The sequence below is a fragment of the Myxocyprinus asiaticus genome, chromosome 1 (assembly GCF_019703515.2).
Source record: "Myxocyprinus asiaticus isolate MX2 ecotype Aquarium Trade chromosome 1, UBuf_Myxa_2, whole genome shotgun sequence".
Classification (NCBI taxonomy): domain Eukaryota; kingdom Metazoa; phylum Chordata; class Actinopteri; order Cypriniformes; family Catostomidae; genus Myxocyprinus; species Myxocyprinus asiaticus.
Window position 1 is genome coordinate 21,336,799 of NC_059344.1, and position 25,511 is coordinate 21,362,309.

General features: G+C 38.8%; 1 protein-coding gene across 4 annotated transcripts in view; it reads right to left on the reverse strand.

Moving 5' to 3' along the window:
• The window catches only part of LOC127440834 (phosphatidylinositol-binding clathrin assembly protein-like), a 93,034-nt gene that overhangs the window by 52,786 nt on the left and 14,737 nt on the right, over nucleotides 1-25,511 (reverse strand). For all 4 annotated transcript variants that reach the window (XM_051697819.1, XM_051697814.1, XM_051697806.1 and 1 more), the window contains exons 2-6: nucleotides 21,945-22,087; nucleotides 1,173-1,248; nucleotides 976-1,078; nucleotides 646-739; nucleotides 409-520 (exon numbers count right to left, since the gene is read on the reverse strand). In XM_051697819.1, the coding sequence (XP_051553779.1) occupies nucleotides 409-520; nucleotides 646-739; nucleotides 976-1,078; nucleotides 1,173-1,248; nucleotides 21,945-22,087 (528 nt within the window). The remainder of the gene's footprint in view (nucleotides 1-408; nucleotides 521-645; nucleotides 740-975; nucleotides 1,079-1,172; nucleotides 1,249-21,944; nucleotides 22,088-25,511) is intronic.

Consider the following 25,511-nt stretch of genomic DNA (forward strand, 5'->3'; position numbering starts at 1 on the left):
TGACTCTACCCTCCCTAGCAACCAGGCCAATCTGGTTGCTTAGGAGGCCTGGCTGGAGTCACTCAGCACACCCTTGATTCAAACTCGCGAATCCAGTGGTGGTAGTCAGCGTCAATACTTGCTGAGCTACCCAGGCGCCTATTAAATAACATTCTTAAGAAAAACATTTTTGTGGAACATCGTGTGACTCGGACTTCTACACAATCATGTATCTAAGTACGTATAGTTTCTGTAATAATCACGCTGTAAGTCGCTTTAGATAAAAGCATCTTCTAAATGACGGATTAATAATATCTATGTACAATGGACAGCGAGACCTAAAGCAAAGAACAGTCCAGTTGAATAAAATATAACCAGAGTGTGAGAGTAGGACACACTCCAGAGTGAGAGGGGGTGGATTACTCTTACCCAGCAGGTTGATAACGCCCTCATTGTAGGCAGCAAACAGACGGATGGAGTCTTTGAAGAGCAGCATGAAGGCAGTGTTGATCACACCATTAGTCAGCTCGTTAGGATTGGCCTACAGACACACACCCAAACATCCACAAGAAAAAATACATCATACCGAAAGACAGACTGAATCAACATCAATGTTGTTCTTTTAATGGGTGCGTGCAGGTTATCCATAACAAACTAAATCAGTACCTGGAAGTCCAGCAGTGCATCCAGCTGGTTTTGAATGATAGGCAGCGTTTTGATCAGCTTCTCTGTGTTCATGGTGCGCATGACTCCATCAATACTGCAAAACAAACAGAAAAACAGACAATAAGAGTCTTACCACTTACAATCTTAATTAGTCTAAAAAAAAAAAAAAAAAAAAAAAAAAAAGCTACTTCATCAGCTTTTAAAAACAACTTAATTATCGGAGTAATGAGCTAGCCTGATTAGATTAGTCTCTGTAGGACACATGCGTTTGAACACTGAAACTTTACTCTAGGCAGAAGATACTACAGAAGCAGAACTGAAGTTACCCACCCCCGCTTCATTTTGGTGAAGTCAACAGCCACCAGTCTATAGGAAAGGGCTTTCTCGTTCAGATATCTGCTGTACCGCCTGATGAATGTGGACATGTCATGACCTGAGGGAGACAGATGGTGGTGGGGAGGGGTCATCAAGGTATTTATTTCTTTAATGCTTTGGAGACTTGATGTGTGCTCAAGTTCCCTACAAACCTTGCAATGCACCTTTATCAAGGAAATTGTTGAGATTGAAGAGGGTGTTTCTTGAGGCCAGATACTGAATGAAACGCTGCAGGTATAAAGAGAAATGTTATTAAAGAACTGAGACCAGGCTTTTCAAGTATAAACTACATTTTTACATTTTCTCAAGAAAATGTGAGTGGTGCTTGCCTGTGCAAAACTTGCCACCACAATGCTAGGATGTTGAGGGTGGTTGCTAAGGAATTGCTCTGGGTGTTCTGGGAGCTATGGCGTTGCTAAGCGGTTTACAGTGCATCCGGAAAGTATTCACAGCGCTTCACTTTTTCCACATTTTGTTATGTTACAGCCTTATTCCAAAATTGATTAAATTCATTATTTTCCTCAAAATTCTACAAACAATACCCCATAATGACAACGTGAAAAGTTTGTTTGAAATCTTTACAAATTTATAAAAAAAAAAAAAAAAAAGAAAAAAAAAAGAAAAATCACATGTACATAAGTATTCACAGCCTTTGCTCAATACTTTGTTGAAGCACCTTTGGCACCAATTACAGCCTCAAATCTTTTTGAGTATGATGCTACAAGCTTGGCACACCTATTTTTGGGCAGTTTCTCCCATTCTTCTTTGCAGGACCTCTCAAGCTCCATCAGGTTGGATGGGGAGCGTCAGTGCACAGCCATTTTCAGATCTCTCCAGAGATGTTCAATCGGGTTCAAGTCTGGGCTCTGGCTGGGCCACTCAAGGACATTCACAGAGTTGTCCCGGAGCCACTCCTTTGTTATCTTGGCTGTGTGCTTGGGGTCGTTGACCTGTTGGAAGATGAACCTTCGCCCCAGAACGCTCTGGAGCAGGTTTTCATCAAAGATGTTTCTGTACATTGCTGCATTCATCTTTCCCTCGATCCTGACTAGTCTCCCAGTTCCTGCCGCTGAAAAACATCCCCACAGCATGATGCTGCCACCACCATGCTTCACTGTAGGGATGGTATTGGCCAGGTGATGAGCGGTGCCTGGTTTCCTCCAGACATGACGCTTGCCATTCAGGCCTGACAAAGAGTTCAATCTTTGTTTCTCATGGTCTGAGAGTCCTTCAGGTGCCTTTTGCCAAACTCCAGGCGGGCTGTCATGTGCCTTTTACTGAGGAGTGGCTTCCGTCTGGCCACTCTACCATACAGGCCTGATTGGTGGAGTGCTGCAGAGATGGTTGTTCTTCTGGAAGGTTCTCCTCTCTCCACAGAGAAATGCTGGAGCTCTGTCAGAGTGACCATTGGGTTCTTGGTCACCTCCCTGACTAAGGCCCTTCTCCCCCGATCTCTCAGTTTGGCCAGGCAGCCAGCTCTAGGAAGAGTCCTGGTGGTTCCAAACTTCTTCCATTTATGGATGATGGAGGCCACTGTGCTCATTGGGACCTTCAATGCTGCAGAAATTTTTCTGTACCCTTCCCCAGATCTGTGCCTCGATACAATCCTGTCTCGGAGGTCTACAGACAATTCCTTGGACTTCATGGCTTGGTTTGTGCTCTGACATGCACTGTTAACTGTGGGACCTTATATAGACAGGTGTGTGCCTTTCCAAATCATGTCCAATCAACTGAATTTACCACAGGTGGACTCCAATCAAGTTGTAGAAACATCTCAAGGATGATCAGTGGAAACAGGATGCACTGAGCTAAATTTTGAGTATCATGGCAAAGGCTGTGAATACTTATGTACATGTGATTTTTTTTTTAATAAATTTGCAAAGATTTCAAACAAACTTCTTTCACGTTGTCATTATGGGGTATTGTTTGTAGAATTTTGAGGAAAATAATGAATTTAATCCATTTTGGAATAAGGCTGTAACATAACAAAATGTGGAAAAAGTGAAGCGCTGTAAATACTTTCCGGATGCACTGTATATATTGTCCTCAGCGGTTGCCTACTGGCCCAAGTCAAAATAGCCCCCAGGTCTCTATGGGCCCATTTCTACTTGGTAATAAAATGCAAACTGTATCTGGAAGTTGTCCACATACAGTGCTTTGAAAAAGTATTTGCCCCCTTCCTGATTACTTCTATTTTTGTGTATTTTTCATTCTTTCTAACTTGTTTTAAAACTTCAAACGAGAAATAACATAAAACAAAGGCAACCCGAGTAAACAAAAAATACAGTTTTCAAATATATATATATATATATATATATATATATATATATATATATATATATATATATATATATATATACACACACACACACACACACACACACACACACACACACACACAGGCAGCTAAAAGTTAGGAATAATGTACCAATTTTCCTCTTATGGAAAGAAATTGGTACTTTTATTCACCAAAGTGGCATTCAACTATCATAATATACAGTCAGGACATTAATAACGTGAAAAATTACTATTACAATTTGGAGAAAAAAAATCAGAACTTCTTAAACTACTTCAAAGAGTTCTCATCAAAAAATCCTTCTCATGCAGCAATGACAGCTTTGCAGATCTTTAGCATTCTAGCTGTCAGTTTGCCCAGATACTCAGGTGGCATTTCACCCCACGCTTCCTATAGCACTTGCAATATATATGACTGTCTTGTCGGGCACTTCTCACGCACCTTACAGTCTAGCTGATCCCACAAAATCTCAATGGGATTAAGATCCATAACACTCTTTTCCAATTATCTGTTGTCCAATGTCTGTGTTTCTTTGCCCACTCTAACATTTTCTTTTTGTTTTTCTGTTTCAAAAGTGGCTTTTTCTTTGCAATTTTTCCCATAAGGCCTGCACCCCTGAGTCTTCTCTTTACTGTTGTACATGAAACTGGTGTTGAGCGGGTAGAATTCAATGAAGCTGTCAGCTGAGGACATGTCATCTATTTCTCAAACTATAGACTCTGATGTACTTATCCTCTTGATTAGTTGTACATCTGGCCTTCCACATCTCTTTCTGTCCTTGTTAGATCCAGTTGTCTTTTGTCTTTGAAGACTGTAGTGTACACCTTTATATGAAATCTTCAGTTTTTTGGCAATTTCAAGCATTGTATAACCTTCATTCCTCAAAACAATGATTGACTGACGAGTTTCTAGAGAAAGCCTAATATTGACCTCAAGACATGCCAGTCTATTGCATACTGTGATGACTCAAAAACAAAGACAATGTTAAGCTTCATTTAACGAACCAAATAGCTTTCAGCTGTGTTTTATATAATGGTAAGTGATTTTTCTAGTACTAAATTAGCAATTTAGCATGATTACTCAAGGATAAGGTGTTGGAGTGATGGCTTCTGGAAATGTGGCCTGTCTAGATTTGATCAAAAATGACTTTTTTCAAATAGTGATGGTGCTGTTTTTTTACATCAGTATTGTCCTGACTATACTTTGTGATCAGTTGAATGCCACTTTGGTGAACTGAAGTACTAATTTCCTTCCGAAACAGCAAAATCTGTACATTATTCCAAACTTCTGTCCGCCAGTGTATTTTCTTTTATTGAAGTAAAAAAGTTATCCAACAGCTATATCACTGATGTGAAAAACTAACTGCCCCCTTAAATTTAATAGCTGGTTGTGCCACCTTTAGCAGCAACAACCGCAACTAAACGCTTCCGATAACTGCAGATCAATGTTTCACAATGCTGCGGTGGAATTTTGGCCCACTCTTCTTTGCAGAACTGCTTTAGATCAGCCACATTGGAGGGTTTGAGCATGAACTGCCCGTTTAAAGTCCTGCCCCAGCATCTCAATCGGGTTCAAGTCAGGACTTTGACTAGACCACTCCAAAACTTTAATTTTGCTTGTTTTGAGCCATTCAGGAGGTGGACTTACTCCTGTGCTTTGGATCATTGTCTTGCTGCATAATACAGTTGCACTTGAGCTTCAACTCATGGACTGATGACCAGACGTTCTCCTTTAGGATTTTCTGGTAGAGAGCAGAATTCATGCAAGTTGCCCTGGCCCTGAAGCAGCAAAGCATCCCCACACCATCTTGGATAAATCTGCATTTGATTTACGCCAGATGTAACGGGACCCCTGTCTTCCAAACAGTTCCACTTTCATCAGTCCACAGATCATTCTCCCCAAAGGTTTGAGGATCATCAAGGTGTGTTTTGGCAAAATTCATTCCACTCTTCCATGCATGCTAGATTTGGCCAGTGTCTTTCTGATAGTGGAGTCATGAACAGTGACTATTATTGATGCGAGGCCTGCAGTTCCTTTGATATTGTCCTTGGCTTTTTTGTGACTTCCTGGATGAGTCGCTGTGCTCTTGGAGGAATTTTGGAAGGTCGGCCACTTCTGGGAAGGTTCACTACTGTGCCAAGTTTTCTCCATTTGGAGATAATGGCTCACACTGTGGGTTTTTTTGGAGTCCCAGAGCCTTTGAAATAGCTTTTTAACCCTTCCCAGACTGATGATTGATTTCAATCACCTTTTTCCTCAATTTCTGGAATTTCTTTCGACCTTGGCATAGTGTTCTACTAGGTGAGAAATTTTAACCAACTTAATACTGCTGAAAAAGTTCTATTTAGGTATTGATTAGATTGAACAGGGCTGGCAGTAATCAGGCCTGGGTGTGTCTAGTCCAGCTGAACCCCATTATGAATGCAGTTTCAAAGATTTGGGGATTTAGTAACTAAGGAGGCAAATACTGTTTCACACAGGCCCAGTTGGTATTGGATAACTTTTTTGCTTCAATAATTAACATTAACATTTAAAAACTGTATTTTGTGTTTACTCCGATTGCCTTTGTTTTATGTTAGATTTAGCTTGAATTTTTGAAACAATTTAGTATGAGATACACAAAAACAGAAGAAGAAATCAGGGAAAAAAAAAAAATTCAAAGCATTGAAAAGACAAGTGTAAACGCGTTTGTGATCGGAATGTGTTCTAATCTGCTTGTCCTGATCCCAAGGTAGTCGGAAACGCATTGTGATCAGATATCAGTAGTCACGTTTACATGCAACCAAATAGTCCGTTTTTAATCCGATAACTCGATCGGATTGAAAAGCCATTATGTAATCACAAAAATTATCTGACTGAGTTGAATCCGAATGAAATTTCCATTTGATTGTAAGGGGTGGTGTAGATCTAAAATCTGTTTAAAACAAAAATATTAGGCATGTAAATGTTTGAACGGACTAATTTCTCAATCGTATTCTAAAATACCTTGCGGTCATACACAGAGCAGTGGTGTATATCATTGTTTATACATGACACTCGTCACGGGAACCTAATTTATACAAAGCAATGACAAAACGTCAAATTAAGTGTATGCGGGGCTTGCACTGAATATTCTGCAGGGCACATACTGCATACTATTTCATGACATCACAGAGCAAAAAAGAACATTGTGTCATTATTAATAGGGACTTTAAGAAGCAGGTACGTTTATGGCGTACATATGTTCCATCAGTCTAACGGCTATGTGACAGTGCAAAAGGCATATTTAGGCAGCATAAAAGTAATCAACATGACTCCAGTCAATCAGTTAATGTCTTCTGAAGCAAATCAATAGGTTTGTGTAAAAAATAAATCAATAATTAAAACTTTAACTTTTAAAAAATTGCTTCCTGCCAGCAGTCGATGCAGTGATGTGAGCACAATGGCGCATTCACACAAAAGGTCAGAAGCGAGCGCTTTGTGTACAACAGAGGAATGAACTTCATGTGAGTTAAGTAATTTCAAACAGCAACCGGAAGCAACGATTTAAAATTAAAAACATTTTCATTATCGATTTGTTTCTTACACAAACCTATCAATTTGCTTAAGACATTAATTGATCGACTGAAGTCATGTGGATTACTTTTACGCTGCCTAAATATGAATTTTGGACCGTCAAAAAGCCAGCAGCCTGATGGCACCTGTTTACTTTTATTGTATGGACAAAAAGAGCTGAAATGTGCACATAAAAATCTTCACTTCGGTTCTGCTGAAGAACGAAAGTCAACTGGAATGGCTTGAAGGTAAGTAAATCATAAGAGGATTTTCATTTTTGGGTGAACTAACCCTTTAAAACGTACAATTACACACGGTTAATTATGGGCTTTAAATAAAAACACAAAAATATTGATAGTTTATTAATAAAAATATCTAAGTTTTAGACGTATGCTATTAATATCATACATGAGTAAAACTCTTCTTCTGACAGTTATTTAAAACTGCAAGCATCCCTTGCTATTTTTTCTTGAATGATTAAATGCCTCATTCCACAGTCATTATAGCTTAGTGATTTTTGCGTAGCTTCCCATCAGGACTGGGGACAGTAACATCAGCATGTAAGCTTGCTTTCATATCTTGTGTAGGTAGATAGTGTAGGTCAGGGTTCCTCAATAGGCGGCCCGAGGGCCACATCCGGCCCGCAAGAGACAAATATTTGGCCTGCGCTAAAGGCCTGTTAATAATTTTTTTCAGCAGGCAAAGTTGTGTAGTTTTGTGTATCTGTATACAAAAATACAAAAAAATCATAATTGTTTGAATAAATAAAACAGGCTACTAATACTGCAAAAAAAAAAAAAATATTTATGCGTGACTCTTAATAATAAAAACAATAATAATAGCAGCAGCACAAAAAATGTGTCATTACATCGACGGCCGTGGCCCTTGACTGTGTTGTTCACAGAATTTGGCCCTTGGTGAAAACTAATTGGGGAACCCTGGGGTAGGCTCTTATTATTCCGAAATTATTAACTGTTTGACTGAAGACAAAATAATGACATGATTTAAAAGTGAATAGTTCTTGGCTTGTGTAAGCATTAACAGTGTGCATCAGATATTGATATCACATCACATTATGTGGGTAATATCAGAACCAAAAAAATGTTTCTTACAAATTGGATAGAGCCAACCCACCAACTAAGTTTATCTTCATAATTATCTTCTCATAAAACTTCATGAAACATTATCCAATGTTTCTATGTACATTTAAACGTTTTTTGCAGTCAATGTTTTGAATGTCTCTTACAGTATATCCATGATTATCTTGTTGGTACCGGAGAATGCACAATGCTTTGTTTACGTGTTTCCAGTCAGCGTGGGGGAGGTGGTGTATTTGATGACATAATAGAATACAACTGCACTGGGAAGAGAGTTCCAATCAGGTATCTGGACACAGAAGCTACTTGATGTGGACAAATGTAAATGCGCTGTGCTCTGATTAGGTGACAATCTGATCTGTTTGATTGGATCACGGTGATCGCATGTTCATGCCAAGTGTAATAGGAGCCTATGATTGAATTTGTAAGCTCCTTTTTGAAGGTGTGGACAGAGCAATGTCAGTTTGAAATCAGGCAGTCATATAGCGAATTGGATTTCACAAAAGCACAACTGGACCTGCCTCTCTGAGATTCTCATTGATCAATGGATGCCTACGTCAGACTGTTGCAGCAAAAATGTAAATGTTCTCAAGTCAAAAGCATTTCACAAACCCTAGAGTTTTCCCTCTCTATCTTTCCAGTGCATTAACCCTAGTGTGTAGGCGCCTTAATACTTAGCCATATGCTAAAGCCAGAATCACACTAGCCAATTTTTAGGTATAACCACCATTTACATAATCACCGGCCAGTAGGAGTGAGACGGAGCATGCATTAGCATCTGCCAGAGGGAGGTTGTTAATCCCTTTACACACAGGAAACCTTGCTGAATTGATTGTTCTAGCAACTGGGAAAGCACATCAAACATGATAGAAAAAATTCAGTCGCTGAGGTGGACACTTGTGGTCTCGTCAAGTGACCAGTGAGTTTCTTTTAATGAAGAACTGACAAGATGTCAAGCTGATCTGAACGATTTCATAGTGAATAGAATAGAATAGTGATGGTCAACAAGTGTTTTTCCACACTAAAATGACTAATGAAATCATAAAGCAGAGGCACAAAAGTCTTTTTATTGAACGTCATTTCTTTACTCACTGAAAGCTGCATACACACGCTTTCTATGGTAAGCTCCGAGTAGATAAATACACAAATTGCAAGTAACTCCATTAATTTCATCCCAAATCACTATATTACAATTATTTATGTTCAGGCAGTCCTCCTGTCCTCCTCAGTTATTTCAGTGAGCTCTACATGACGAAGGAATTAAAGAGAGAGTCACTATGTCTGTCACCCCTCCACCATTCTGATTCAGCAAGTGCGTGATACCTCCGACTGAAGAGAGCGAAAAAAGTTGGTAAGTGTGACACCCTCAGCTAAAATAGTCATTTGGAGTCGGCTAGTGTAACGCCAGCTTTACTAAACTAACAATCACTGCTCTTATCCTGCAAGATTTTTAAGCATACAGGAGCAAGTTCATCCTTGAAATCCAGAAACTCCCTGCTGCTGAATCTGTGGTACACTCTGTTAAAACTAGAAGTGTGTGCAAGACCAGACTCCTGTCTGACTCCTGAGCTGTCTTTGAGCTGCCAAGCATGTCTATTGCTGCTTCCCTCCTCCGTCCAGCCCTGTCCCACCGGCTCTAGCAGCTGTGGGCTGAGGAATAGAGCATAGCGGCATGCAGTGTTCTGAACGGACACGATGGGGCCATGCATGGTCCCACGGGAGCTTGGGAATGCAGGAGATTCATGCTAAGATATGATGCATTCCAAACTCATTCATGCATGTAGCAGCCAAGATGGTGAAAAAAAGACAGTGAAAGAGGCTCTTTTCGAATGCTCTCTATTTTTGAATGGACTTCAAACCTTTTGACTCCTCAACTGCCTACTCAAAACACTGCTGACAATGAAGAAAAAGACACTATGGGCTGATATATCAAACAATTCATGGGAAAACAATAACACAATGTGTTTTCAAAAATTTTTACTTGTCAGTGCTAAATGCTTTAGATGACACTACAAACTTATCGGACACAACATTGTGTCTAAATTAGAAGGCAGTTGGAGCTCTGTAACCTTGATCTCATTTTGTACATTGGTGCACAATAGGAAACAGTCAGCAGGAAACAGTTTTTAGGTACTAGGATGGAGCCTTAGGATTTTTTCACCTCAGGGAGGACCAAAATAAAGAATTAGTTTACAGGACCTGCAGTCAGGCAAAATGTGCTAGGCACAGTGGAATAAAATAGTCCTGGCATGGGCTGTTTTCTGCCTGTGGCAAAAGTATTCAAAAGTCGAGAGTCACTGTATCACAGAAGGTTCTTAAAATGCATCTGAAGGATCAGGTGGCTAAAAATGCTGCAATCCTACAACTTTGCAACAACTTGACAGATCAGGTGTGGTGGTTCACCTGACCACCAGGCCGAAAGCAGATAAATAAAAAGGTAAAGAGGCCGCATATCCTTTAGAGCAGAAACGTCCAAACCAGGGCCCGTAGCCCAAAGTTGGCCGATGATGACCTTTTATTTGGCCTGTCTTACCGTTTATAAGAGGGGGGAAAAATAACGCAGATTTTCATTAATGTTTTTATATATATATTTATTATTGGTTCCCCTCCTTTATATAAAGGAGGGGAACCAAGCCAACTTTTATATTTTAAAATAATACAGAATGCAGGGCCTGAAATTTGGCACGGGATTGGGGGTATTGCACACAATTATAATAATTCCCGCAAGTTCCACGTTCATAATGTGGGAATTTCCCGCACACTTTTTCACTTTACAGTGCAGCTGCGAATTAGTAAACAATTAATACAGATCAAATCAAATTTGTTTTTATATCAAACTGTAATGCCAGAAGCTGTGCAAGATAATCTGCTCTCCCTCTCTCATGTGCAGCCGTCAGCAGCGTTGACCTCTTGCTGAATTTAGTGTAAGTGTGCGCAGTGAGGGAGTACTTTGTCGCATAGTTACTGATTTAAGATATTACAGATGTTTGAACCTTTACAAACCTGTTAATTCGACATGCAAATGACATTATACTGCATCTCTGTATTCTTTGTATGCTAAATGCTTTGTGTAATGTACCAGCTGCATGGTGACGAGAGGCACTCAAACACCTGTTACATCTCTCATCTCCATGTCTCTTTAGTTCAATCCACGGTCGGAAATTAACGGGTGCTCTACAATCTGATACAGTTCCAAATTCATACATCGCAATCTTCATTTGAATTTTCACTGCAACATCTGCACAATGGACAGCACAAAAAAAAAAAATAACGTTTAGAGTCAGTGGCGGATGCTCATGCCATAAACGCACACAGATGGGGCACTCCGCTTCTCACGCTTCGCATCAGTTCGGTGTCATGTATTCATGCTAAAATTACCATATGTTACAATGTAGTTAATAATATTAACAAAAATAATATCTGAATGTGTTAAAATGTTATTAATGATACAATAATAATTTTACAGAACATTAACAACTTTTAGTTTATGCATCATATCTGACTAATGTTCATTGTTAAATGTTTATTTTTGCTAAGAGTTGCTAATTTTTTTTTATAAGCTCCTCATTCCAAATCTAGAGAAATGCTGTCATCTCCTCTGTGTCTGTGCATTAGTTTTGTAGGCTATGTTAATTTAATAGCCAAAATATTTGGAAATTAGTGAATAAGAAAAAAAGTTTTGTTTCAGTAACAATGCAAATTATGCAATGTAGAGATCATGCAATTCTGTAATTATAGAAACATGCCATTTTAAATTTGAATGGTTTAAATTATTTATTTTAAATTATTATTAATTATTAGTATTTGACATAAAAGGATGACAGAGTCATGTTATAAGGTTAGAATAAAATTCCCTTTGTAAAGGTAAAAAATGCCCCAGGAAATACATTTCCAAATTTCCCCTTTATGGAAAAGTTGATTTCTGACCCAGGTTCCATCTGACCTATACAGGAATTGAGAAAAGTAGCTCCACCATGAGATTTAGGAGAGTTTGTTGTAACATTTCAGATGTTGTAGCGTTACGAGTTATCCGCCACCCTCCTGTCCACCCCCCCACTCACCCAAAGTGTATGAATCAAATTCATATTTGAGTCTTTAAATCTGTGCACGCTTGTAAGTTATTTTCCCACCGAGCTGGCTTTTTCAAGTGCAGGATAGCCGCCTCAGGTGAGTCAAGAACAGTCTTTCACTGGACCATGTCAATGTGATAATTTTGCTCATCAAAACATTTATGCTTTTGATTAAGTAGCCTGGAAAATTACTGTTTTAGGCAAAGAATGTCAATTTTTTAATCTGCTGATTAAAAAGGCCATTTTCAATGAGGTGCCGAATACGTTAATGGGTTAAACTCTTATTCTGTGGGCATTTAATGTTTAGAATAGGGTTGCACCAATGCACCGATACTGACGTTTTTAGATGGATCGGGTACTGGTCCGACGAACCCAATCTAAATCCAATACTGTGCATGTTCGTTCCTGTCAAGCTCCAAAAATGACATAAAAGAACCGTAAAAACACCACTGAAGTACTTCATATGACTCGTGCCTTTTATTCAAAGCCACTTGAAGACGTACGATAGCTCTGTGAATCACAAAAGGCTGTGTTTAATAAGAGCAATGGCGCTGCTCTGTTTACACACACACTCATGGCTACTTTTAGTGTTCGCAACATTTGAGCGTTACTCACGAACAACATCTCAGATGTAGAAGCTCAATAGTTTGGTTCACTTATAATATGAATTTAGAATGGTGCCGGAGGTGCATTTTACCAGAATTTGAATAAGAAGCTAATTAAACTACTGAGAACTTGCCTACAAACAGACACATACAGGACTTCCTGGAGAGTTTAGAATGTCAAAATAAAAGCCCGAGGGTTTTAAAGTTAAAGGTACACGACTGAAATATATTACTGTTGTATTTAAAATTCTAAAAGTCGATAATAATAATAATAATAATAATAATAATAATGTATTATTATTATTATTTGTTTACAAATTATAACAATATTTAAGTTTAAAGGGTTCCACTGAATGAAAAGTGGACTGATATCTTACAACTAAATTAAACAAAAAAGAGATCTGAATCCTTTAAAGTCCAGATACAAGTTTAATTTTTTTTTTTGCAAAAAACAAACTGCTTTCTTTTCTACTGAACACTTAGACTGGTATTACTGTCAATTTTGCTGCAGCATTATCCAGTAGACTAGTTAACAAAGTTTTTCTTAATAGTTTGTACATTTATATTGAAATAATGTGTAGTTAAAGGTTTGTGTTTCTTTACATATTTACACTCAGTGAGGTATAGATATTCTAAACTGATTATGAAAAAAAACAAACACTGGTATCAGATCGGCCGATACTGAGATTTCATATATCGGAATTGGATTGGAAGAGAAAACATGGTATTGGTGCATCCCTAGTTTAGAATATATTAGGTTTATTGTAGGCTACATCACAGACATATTTTTTCTGTCCTATATCTATTTTTTTATTTTTACATTGTAATTGTTATTGGTTAACGTTCTTTACCGAACAGCTGTCATATTAGATCAATGGCTAATGCATGACTGCATGTCCTTTTTTCTCGTAGATTTGGCTTAGTTTACCTGTTAATTATTTTCAACAATGTCCTGATGTTTTAATATGTAAAGTAACGTTTACTTGGTGAATTCTATTTAGAACAGGCTATTAGGTTGCTCTATTTGTCCTGCACTATTCATTCAATTGTTTTCAATAAATAAATCTGTATTCACTAAAGGTGAATGCGTGTCACGTTCTATATTTAATGTACAATGATCGTAATGCAAGGTGAGCACATCGCATATAAAAAAAAATTTGGACTGTTTTCTGAAGGTTGGTTTCTTTTTAGACTAGTTGACTCCAAAATTTTAGTTTAAACATCCCTACTCTGATCTCAAAGGAGATTATGGTGCCTGTGGTGGTGGCCCTGGTCATGTGATTAAAGCTTTGACTGAGGTTCCTCTTTACTCTTCCAAAGGGCTTGCAAAATTAGTTCAGCCAGAACAGTCATGCAGAAATGTATGTTTACAATGTGGGAAATGGTGAACTAACATGAGCAGTTCATCTTTATCACTTGATCAGCAAGTGTTTCCAATCCTTCAAGCTACTGACATACTTTTGCTTTGCACTCCTGCCTTGACAACTGGTCTAAAGTCTCTGGGGATCAGACGAGAGAAGCATAGCGCATTCACACCATGACGAAAATCCCCAGGAGAAGCCATACAAAGCATGAGCTGGCTCTCTGGCACTGGGGCTTAACCTTAGACAGAAACCTTATGCAAAAGCCATGGCTGAGCCAGTGAACACCAAATTGCAGAGAAGTTTACTCAGGCGCAGATCAATATAGATTACAAATTCAGTGGAATCTGCAAATTCATGCTTGCAGGCTCGCTTGCCTGGTCCTCTGCCTGAAAGCTTCAATCTCTCTGCCTTCTTGCTTTTTTACATTGCTGAGGTTTGGGAGTGCTTATTCAAAATGGATGTCAGATGTAACAACGACAAATATAGATTGATAGGCCAGGAAGGGCCCTGCATTCTCTACTTGGCAAATAATTAATGTGAGAACAAACCTCAAGTAGTGTCAGAGTGAAGCATCATTTATTATTAAGGCAGCAGGTTCTTCGGCCAATGATTTTTCTCCCAAACAGAGCAGCTGCTATTAACACATCAACTCAGTTAGAGGGAAGATTTAGTATTTTGGGATCAGGGTTTTTCCAGGTTTTAGTAGCCGCTGATCCTGTGTATGCAGTCAGAAACTGATCCAGAGGCAGCGCTGGGACTGCTTTGTGAAATCTGCACGTGCATGTCTGTGAGAGCATGCTAACCCTTCAGGGAACATGTGTAAATAGGCTTGCATGATGATGCCCTGATAATGTGCAGGCTGCTGGTCTTCACTCTCTCAATACATACATGTTCTGAGGTTTCTGTGGATATGGTCTGAGCAATTACTGCAGTTGAAAAAAAATAAAGGCTTAAAGAGAAAAGGCAAGCACAAAATGATGACGGGATGTGAAAAAAAAAAAAAAAGGCAGGTTGTTCGATAGCAATTTCTGTGTGTGACAAAAAGCCCATTCTGTCTGTAAAGCAGAGAGATCACATCTGAATAAATGAAAACAACCAGCCCAGAAAGCAAAAGAGGACTAAAACTCCACATAAAAACAATGATCCAGCATATCATAAGGATGTAGTACTGTTCCACAACCTACAACTAGACATATTTATGTTCCCAAAATCTCAGAACACTTAATAGGCAAAAAATGACCCACCTGAACACCAGTTCTTTCTATACTTCTTTTAGCTACAGTATGAAGAAGTGATAAAGCATCATGGGTCATTGTGCTGAAGGACCATGCCACAGAAGCAATGTCAATGCCCAATCCAACATGTTGAGTCACCCATTTTCCACACGTGGCTTATCCCTACACCCTACTTAGGAACAACTGATTATCAAGCACCAACCGTTTGTTTTCAGCCTAGATTTGCCATTCTTGCCTGTAGGGTAGAGAGGGAAAGAGTCAACAGGTGAGTGAATGTTTCATAGGGTAATAATTACCCTAGCTAGTGCACATCACTCACAAACAACATCCATTATGGAAACTGATCCAGCACTGAAGACACCTGAACTCAAAGTCAGCACATGGACAGAATGTTAATAGGGGTGTAAATCGCAAGTTTCATCACGATACAATCTTATATCGATTCTCTTAGCCAGCAATCTGATGTTTGCCGATACCTTAAAGTCTGCTACGATATAGTTTCGATTTGATTCAGGGGTCTGTGATTGATATTACGATATTATGTGCCTATTTTACACAAGCAATTACATTTTTTTTTATCTCACAAATGCAACCAAAATATAATTTGAATATTTTATTGCACTCTCTGATATTGCAAATCCAGTACCCACACTGGGAAATCCACAACAAAATAAGGTACTTCAGTTGTTGAAAAAAAATAGTCACATACATGTGATCATCAATCGATTGATGTCAGCTCATTGCCTTGTGGAATGAGGTAAACACTACAGTGACCATTTGTCATCTCTAAAACAGTCAAGCAAGTCTTACAATGCAAAACACCCATGACAGGAGAGTATGTGTGATCCAGGTTTTTTCTTGGCTGCAACTTCCACAGTTGTATTGAAAAATTCTGTTAAAGTTTACTGTGATAATTATTAGTAAAGGTATTGATGTGACGATGTGAAAAGTCTTGTAGTTGATGTTGGTGCAGGGCAGGTGTTTTCTCTTTCCCTCATCAATGCTGTTCAGAATATCATGGCTGTTTAACTCTAAAATGAAAAAAATTGTCATGTAGAATTCAAAAGTGTTGCATACGCCATGATATCGAGGGAAGCCCAGTTTAATCGTGCACGTGATCTGCTCTGTGCCATCCTGTCACCAGAGCTCGCAGCAGTGATGACGCACGCACAAATAGAGCAGAGCGGAACTTCAGGCTTCAATCACTCCGTGCATATCCATATTCCACATGAGAAGCATATTTAGTGCTTATAAAGCAAGATGAATATCAGAAGGTTGCTGCATCGCCTGACGGAAACGCGTACAGACTAGACTGGCATTAGTGTCAAAATAAACGTTCATCTTAAAAAATATATTTATTGATGTTTATGCGTTGCATCGATGACATCACATCATTGAGGACTACTCCCCTCCTGAAACGTCGCTGGGACACCTACTTTTGAGGAAGCTTTTTGACCTGTAAAGGTCAAGTTCACCCTCGAGAGCATCTTAACGTATCCCATTGTTAACACTTCATTTTCTAATCTATCGTTATTTGGTATTATTGCCAAAAAGTATATCAATGTTAATAAGCATTAAATTACTGCGTTTAACTATTGGAAAGATTTTAGAAAGACTGCATTACTTACAACTGACTAATGACTAGAGCTGCACAATTAATTGAAAAATGAATCGCCATTACGACTCTCACGATTATGTAATCGTGAAAACCGATGATTACAGCATTCAATTTAAGTCTACTCCTGTTTCGTTAATGGTTTCTATTTAAAGCATGTTTGCAGCGGTTGAGTTTCTAACCAATCCCAGATCTGCATTGAGCAATGAAAGACAATGGCCAATCAGAGACACAGTGAGTCTATAGTACAGTCCTATCAGTAATGGCAACCAATCCTTATGTGCAAGTTCTGAATAGTCTAACATCCAGATACTTGCTTTACAGTATATTTAATCTCGGTTTGCGATGGCACATGAAAATTAGTGCTAAAGAAACATAACCTGACACTCAAAAAGAAGCTGTAAAACAAAGGTGAGCAATTTAAAATTATTTTCAATTCGTTAAATCACGCCCCGTTTTATTTATCATAGGTAAACAACCCGCAAACGAGCAACGCGACAAAACTTAACTGATCCCTGACCGTTATAATCAAGGTACAGACAGGGTCTAAATAAGTGATTTATTGTGTTGTTTAAACAGCTATATTTATTATGAGAGCATTTGTGAGTGCAGAACAGGAGAGTCTGAATATTGTTGGGTTGCTCGATTTTTGTGTACAAAAAAAAAAAAGATTAACAGTTGTATTGATGTATTAAACAAGCTACAAAATATCGTCATTAACAATCGCGATTACAATATCAAGGGCAATAATCGACAATTATGATTTGTCATAATCGTGCATCCTTACTAATGACTAGTATTAACTAACTGACCATGTGGCTTAGGTGACATCAGCTGAAAAGGAAAGTCATTTCAGAGGCAGAGCAAGGTGTTAAATTGTGACAAAAATCGTGAAAATTGTGAAAAAGAATGTTTTATGGAAAGACATGCATTGATGATTCATGCACAATATGACCAGTAACATGTATTAAGTAAAAGGGGTTAATTTTGATTTCATGTTGACTTTAACACGTTAAAGCTATTCATTGTCACTGACTAATGTATTGGCAAATCACGACCAAAAACCCATTCACCGGGAGAATGCAATTTGATCTTCTGGTCAGCGTTTCTGTATTTCTGAACCCGAGCAAGTGTTTTGTTTGAATTGGCTACTCAACTCAAATCTAGTATTGACAGAAAGGTTAATGATAAAACCATACAGACATAGCTTACATTTCTCAGCAGACCCAGGGCAGGTCTCAAGTGTATCAGCAGGAGGATATTTATCTTTTTTTACAGAAAACTTTATCTGAGACACCAACGTTAACCAGACCCCATAGGACATCCATCACAAACATACACACCCTGTCTCTATCTTGAATCAGTCTACTCGCCCACTCAGTCCTCCTTTGGCAACTGAAGGAACTGTTCTAGACTGACAGTGGTGTCCCCATACAAGGTTAAGCAATTTGTCCACTGTGTGACCGTACATAAACCAATGGATTAAAATTCCACCCCATCCTTTGACTATCCCTCCTACTTTCCTTCTCAGATCCTTCAAGTTATGCTAAGCCCCACATCATCCCACTGGCATTATACTAAACCATTTGCCCTCCAACTTGCTATTTTTTTCTATAGACAACATACAATCCAAGTGACATCAGTAAAGCAAATTCTGCATTTGGTATATGAGCCATTAGTAAGTGACATCGCCCTTTCTCTCTCCTATTCATACAAACGCATGCATGTGAACACGCCTTTATCAACAGTACCTTATCTGTGGCCCTTCCCGTGCCTCTAACTGGGCTACTGCTGACAAGACAAATGTCCTCCAAATGCCTCTGTTCTTCAACAGAAGGTGATAACCAAACACATAACCAAGCCCCAGTGTGCTTTTAGAAGCCGTTACGGGTAGCAAGATTAAGACCAAGCCTGACCTGGACCAGATGTTCAGCACCGATAACAAAACAACCATCGGCTGATTAGTGCAGTCGTGCCCCAGAACAGTTGTGCTGAAGGACAGAATTGCATCTCTGCACTGGTGAGCTAAGGACATATAGTGAAGGGCTTTTCATTTTAAAGCCCAAGTGAATGAACAAGGACACACGTGAGAGTCATTGGCACTACCCTTCTTTTGTGTGTGTTTCCAGAAGAACTCTAGTAGTAGCAATACATTATAGGGCCATGTACACATGTAGGTCACATCCTAACTGTACTATATATATCATTATACAGTTGAAGTCAGAAGTTTACATACACTTAGGTTTAAGTCTTTAAAAAAAAATTAACTACTCCACAGATTTCATATTAGCAAGCTATAGTTTTGGCAAGTCATTTAGGACATCTACTTTGTGCATGACATAAGCAATTTTTCCAACAATTGTTTACAGACAGATTGTTTCACTTTTAATTGACTATCACAATTCCAGTGGGTCAGAAGTTTACATACACTAAGTTAACTGTGCCTTATTTAAGCAGCTTGGAAAATTCCAGAAAATGATGTCAAGCCTTTAGACAATTAGCTTCTGAAAGGAGGTATACTGAATTGGAGGTGTACTTGTTGATGTATTTGAAGGCCTACCTTCAAACTCAGTACCTCTTTGCTTGACATCATGGGAAAATAAAAAGAAATCAGCCAAGACCTCGTCATTTCTAAACACCTGAAGGTACCACGTTCATCTGTACAAACAATAGTATGCAAGTATAAACACCATGGGACCACGCATCCATCATACCACTCAGGAGGGAGATGCATTCGGTCTTCTAGAGATTAATGTAGTTTGGTGCAAAAAGTGCAAATCAATCCCAGAACAACAGCAAAGGACCTTGTGAAGATGCTGGAGGAAACAGGTAGACATGTATCTATATCCACAGTAAAATGAGTCCTGTATCAACATAACCTGAAAGGCTGCTCAGCAAGGAAGAAGCCACTTCTCCAAAACCACCATAAAAAAGCCAGACTACAGTTTGCAAGTGCACATGGGGACAAAGATCGTACTTTTTTGAGAAATGTCTTCTGGAAACAAAAATGTAACTGTTTGGCCATAATGGCCATCATTATGTTTGGAGAAAAAAGGGTGAGGCTTGCAAGCCGAAGAACACCATCCCAACTGTGAAGCATGGGGGTGACAGCATCATGTTGTGGGGGAGCTTTGCTGCAGGAGGGACTGGTGCACTTCACAAAATAGATGGCATCATGAAGGAAGGAAAATTATGTGGATATATTGAAGCAACATCTCAAGACATCAGCCAGGAAGTTGAAGCTGTCGCAAATGGGTCTTCCAAATGGACAATGACCCCAAGCATACCTACAAAGTTGTGGCAAAATGGCTTACGGTCAACAAAGTTAAGGTATTGGAGTGGCCATCACAAACCCCTGACCTCAATCTGATAGAAAATTTGTGGGCAGAATTGAAAAACTTGTGTGAGCAAGGAGGCCTACAAACCTGACTCAGTTACACCAGTTCTGTCTGGAGGAATGGGCCAAAATTTCAGCAACTTACTGTGAGAAGCTTGTGGAAGGCTACCCAAAACGTTTGACCCGAGTTAAACAATTTAAAGGCAATGCTACCAATTACTAACAAAGTGTATGTAAACTTCTGACTCACTGGGAATGTGATGAAAGAAATAAAAGTTGAAATAAATAATATTCTCTACTATTATTCTGACATTTCACATTATTAAAATAAAGTAGTGATCCTAACTGACCTAAGACAGGGAATGTTTTCTATGATTAAATGTCAGGAATTGTGAAAAACTGAGTTTAAATATATTTGGCTAAGGTGTATGTAAACTTTTGACTTCAACTGTATGTATGTATATATGTGTGTGTCATGTTCTCATCTACAAGCTGTTTATCATTAGAGGAATGTGCATCTGTCTCTGTTTACAGGTGCATCTCATTTTGTTGCAGTGCATAAAAAAGGGGATGAATTCAAAGAGGGTTAACTACATTTAAAAAAAAAAAAAAAAACTTTGTGACATTTCTTGTTGTATTATTACAAAACTGTTTCTTTAACTGCATGTTGTCATATAAACATGAAGTCATTGAGTCAGATGCACAATAGCACAGTATGTTTGTTTTTATGGGCACCAAGTAAAGACAATACAATAGAGCGCAACAGTGCCCACCCACTTTTTCAGCCATCTTGGTTCTGGAAGTATTTTTCCCATTCATATTTTGCATAGGGATTTCATAAAATCCTCAATAAAAGAGCAATGAACCAAAACAACCAACTCCGAGGTGAATCACATCACAAATGAGGCAAAACTACAATCACATGAAGCCTTGCAAATGACACAATTGAAAAAAAGAAACCATGTGAATATATAAAAAAATGTGTTATTGGTTGTTGATTAAAAGTATAGAAACAACACATTTGACGTGTATTGCTAAATATTCTGATAAGCACAAATAAGTAGTTTAAGGGTGAAGAGAGACCGACTAGATAACGTCATCCACAGTGCATCAATGGAGTGGGCGACGCTCCTAGGCACATATCGCAGGCTTTATTGGCCACGGCCCTCATATTGGTGAAGCCTTCCTGCTGGACCATGGGGAACGTAGTTGTTTACCAAACACTTTTTAAACAATGAAGTTGAAATAACACACACTGATGGCTTCAACAGAAGCATATACTATCGATCAACATCCTTGGAGATCACGGTAGGTCTGTCTTTAAAGCTTTATAAGATATCGTCGAAAATCAATTAGTCTATGGAAAAAATAAAAGGGTTTTTTACATCCGGAACCTGACTGTTGCACTCTAGACAGACATGTTGTCTATTTAGTGTTCTTGTATTTTTTTTGCGACATCCAGTCATTTATCTTATCACAATCAACTCACAATTCGGGTGATACAGAATTTATTAGCCATAATGCTGGCAGGAAACACTGTAGTCCACACTTTTAAACTTGTAAACCATATAGGCCCATTATTAGCATGTGTTTATTCGCCACATACACACCGGTGCAAAGGCAACGCCATGTTTTCTATACCACCCACCCTTGACAGTGCAATGCAAAAAATTAATTGCACAGACAAATTTAAGTCCCATATGTACACAAATAAGACAATACATTTAGGCAGACAGAATAAATGACCAGTGCAGGTCTCTGAAAATCTCACCTCATTTCCATACATCATTAGATGGTGTGTTGTGATGAGAGCTTTGAAGACCACAACCCAGCTGCTGTTGGTAGTTCTCTCAAACAGAGTGTCTGCCAGCTGGGGCACATTCACATTCATCTCATTGGTGCAGTGGATCAAATCTGAAAACACACACAGTACAGCAACATGCATCACTGATTCGCATCTTGAGTAGTTCAAAAAACCCAAACAGAATGTTTCAGCCTCCATCCAATAAACTCAACATTGACATACAAACACATGTACCAAGGAGCTCACACTGCATGACACACACACATTAACACAGATCCAGAGTGGGTGCTAATGAAGGCAGATCTCTCTGCACGCTACACAGAGGGCGAGACAGGCTTCTAACACAGTCGTTTTGTTATGCAACACAAACACAAGGAGGCAAGATCTCCAAAAACTTCCAAGAACGTCACATCTTTAAATATGCAACAGCATCCCAGTTTTGCTTTGCGTAAACACAACTGAAAGCAGCACTCTCAAAAAGTCTTGATTCTGCTCTGTCCTGTTGGCATAATGAAGAGATCCCACCTCTACAACCCACTGTGTGCTTTTCTGTTCTTCAAAGGCAAAACTCTTCTCCACTTCCCTTGAGAGAAACATCCACTCACGCACACAAAGCAGGTAATGAGGGAGATGACGACTCCGTATCTGTCAGTGGCGGCCCTGTGGGCCTGTTGGCTTTTCTAATAGGGAGTCTCTGAACTAGCGCAGCTCCGTATTGGAGTCTAATGATGAATCACAAGGACCCTGCAAAAGAGACTGTGTACTACTATGGGCTACATATCTGCAAAACACACTTACAGAGTCTAGCAAGGTACAAATGGCCTATAAATTGAGGATGTGATGTGTTACAGTCTGGAAGGAGAAATGTGTAGACAATCAGCCTCAGTACTGTTTATCGAGTGTTTGTGGTCGAATATGAATAAGGGATGTGCATTTTGACTACTAGAGTAATTGATAGATAAACAGTCTTACGTCGCATAAACATCATAAATGTTGCATTACATTTTGTGAAATGTGTGTTTTTATAAGGCCGTGACAAATTCAAAACAGGTCAACTTTTAAAAAGTGTTTCAAGACACTCTGTTCCCTTCCAACCCATTTTATCAGTTGCGCCAGAGACTATTTAGCAGAGACAGGCCACTACTATTAAAATGAATGGGAGAAATTGGAACGGTCCATGGATGTTGTAAGGAAGTACCGCCTTACAGGTAAAAGAGCCAATCACCTTTTAGAAACAGACATTGCCTGTCAATCAACTCGAGAACACCCATGCGCATTAGCTAATACAAGCCAGCAAATATTTTTTTTTTTTAGCATAATTTGAGGTAAAGCACAATTTATGATACTAGTGTTGTCAGATTTTACTGCTGATTTGAAATAGGCTATGTTGTTTAAACGCAAGCATGGCAAGCAGTTTTTGAAATTTCAGTGTTCCCCCATTCAAGTAGATAGAGACTGCACTGTCATGACTGGAAATAGCTTCCCCAGAGTGTTCCAAAGATGGCCGCCAGTGGACTGACATGCTAGAAAAACTAGGGACGCACCGATACCACTTTTTCTCTTCCGATCCGATATCGGAAATCTCAGTATCGGCTGATACTGATCCCAAGCCGATACCAGTGTTGTCTTTTTTTGCATAATCAGTTTAGAATATCTTTACATTATTGTGTGGAACTAATTGGGAGTACTCTTTAATATGTAAAGAAACACAAACCTCTATTATTTCAATATAAATGTATAGCTTATTAAGAAACACTTTATTATTAACTAGTATACTGGATGATGTAGCAGCAAAATGAACAGTAATTCCAGTCTTCAAGTCTTCAGTAGAAAAGAAACCAGTGTTTTATTTTTGCCTTTTTTCCCCAAAAATGTTTCAACTTGCATCTCGACTTTAAAGGATTCAGATTTATTTTTTGTTCAATTTAGTTGTACGACATCAGTCCACTTTTCATTCACACAGTTATTTTTTGGAACCCATTCAACTTAAATATTGTTATAAATTGTAAACAAATGCTAATGATGACAATAATAATAATAATAAAAAATTGTTATTAATATTATTATTATTGACTTTTAATTTTAAATACAATGTGATATATTTAAATCGTGCACTTTTTAAACCCTCACGCTTTTATTTTGACATTCTAAACTCTCCAGGAAGTCCTGTATGTGTCTGTTTGTAGGCAACTTCTCAGTAGTTTAATTCGCTTCTTATTCATATTCTGGTAAAATGCACCTCCAGTGCTGTTCTAAACGCATATTATAAGTGAACCGAACTATTGAGCATCTACATCTGAGATGCTGTTCTTGAGTTGCGCTCAAATATTGCACACCGCTGTGAAGGGTAAAAATAGCCGTGAGTGCATCACCAGCCTGTGCATGAGTTTGTGTCAACAGAGCAGCACCATTCACTAACGCACTGGCGCTGTGCATACTATATATTTACTTATTAAACAGCCTTTTGTGATTCACAGAGCTAATCGCACATCTTCAAGTGGCTTTGAATAAAATGCACGAGTCCTATGAACTACTTCAATGGTGTTTTTATGATTCTTTTATGTCATTTTTGGAGCTTGACAGTAATTAACATGACTAACACACAGTATCAGATTTGGATCGGGCTCGTTGGACCGATAACCGATCCAGGTATTGGATCGGTGCATCCCTAAGAAAAACTTTGGCTGTGTCTCGTTTCGAAGGCTGCGCGCTAGGAAGGACGTGTCCTTTGAAGGCTGCTGTATATTGAGCATCCTCCTTTACAGCATATGTTGTGCTCCATTTAGCTGTTTTTGAATTCAAACAGTGTGAGATAAAGTCACCATATACAGGGTCCGTACAGTTGCTGTCAAGCTTGAATAAAGTAAAAAAACAATATAAAACCACAGTAAAAGATAGATACAACTCATGCACCACATTCCAAGCCTTGTAAAGAAATGCAATCACTTCATTTGATGAACAGACTGAATTTAAGTCATCATTCACTCAAACCAAATCATGTTAATAAATCAAATATGGTGCCTACTTCGATAACATCAAAACGTATTGGTACTCATGACCGAACAAGAGATACGACAAAGTCATGATGATTTGCAGTAACGTTAGGGTGAATCACTCCTCCATCAAACATTGCTGTCACTTACAAATACTAGGGCCCATCCTTACTATGAATACATATGTTCCTTTAGACGAGAGTCAACTCCGCAGGGCTTTTCCACCTTTCTCCAATATAACTGCATATTCACGTACTGTGGATTTTATTAAGACACATACAGTAGCTGGCCTGTGGGGGATGAATTACTACAAGCCTATTCAACATTGTTTTTCACATTTGGCCCGTCTCTCTCTCCAGCCTTGGATTGCACCACCAATTTGCATCAGCTCTTGCCATCTTTTCCTCGGCCTCCCTTTTCTCTGATGGTCAGGAGGAGAGCCTGAGAGCTTATTGGCTCCTTTGGGAAAGAGGGGGAGAGAGAGGCTAAGGGAAGGTTTACACGACAACGATGTACTAAAAACATCCTTTAGTTTTTGAAA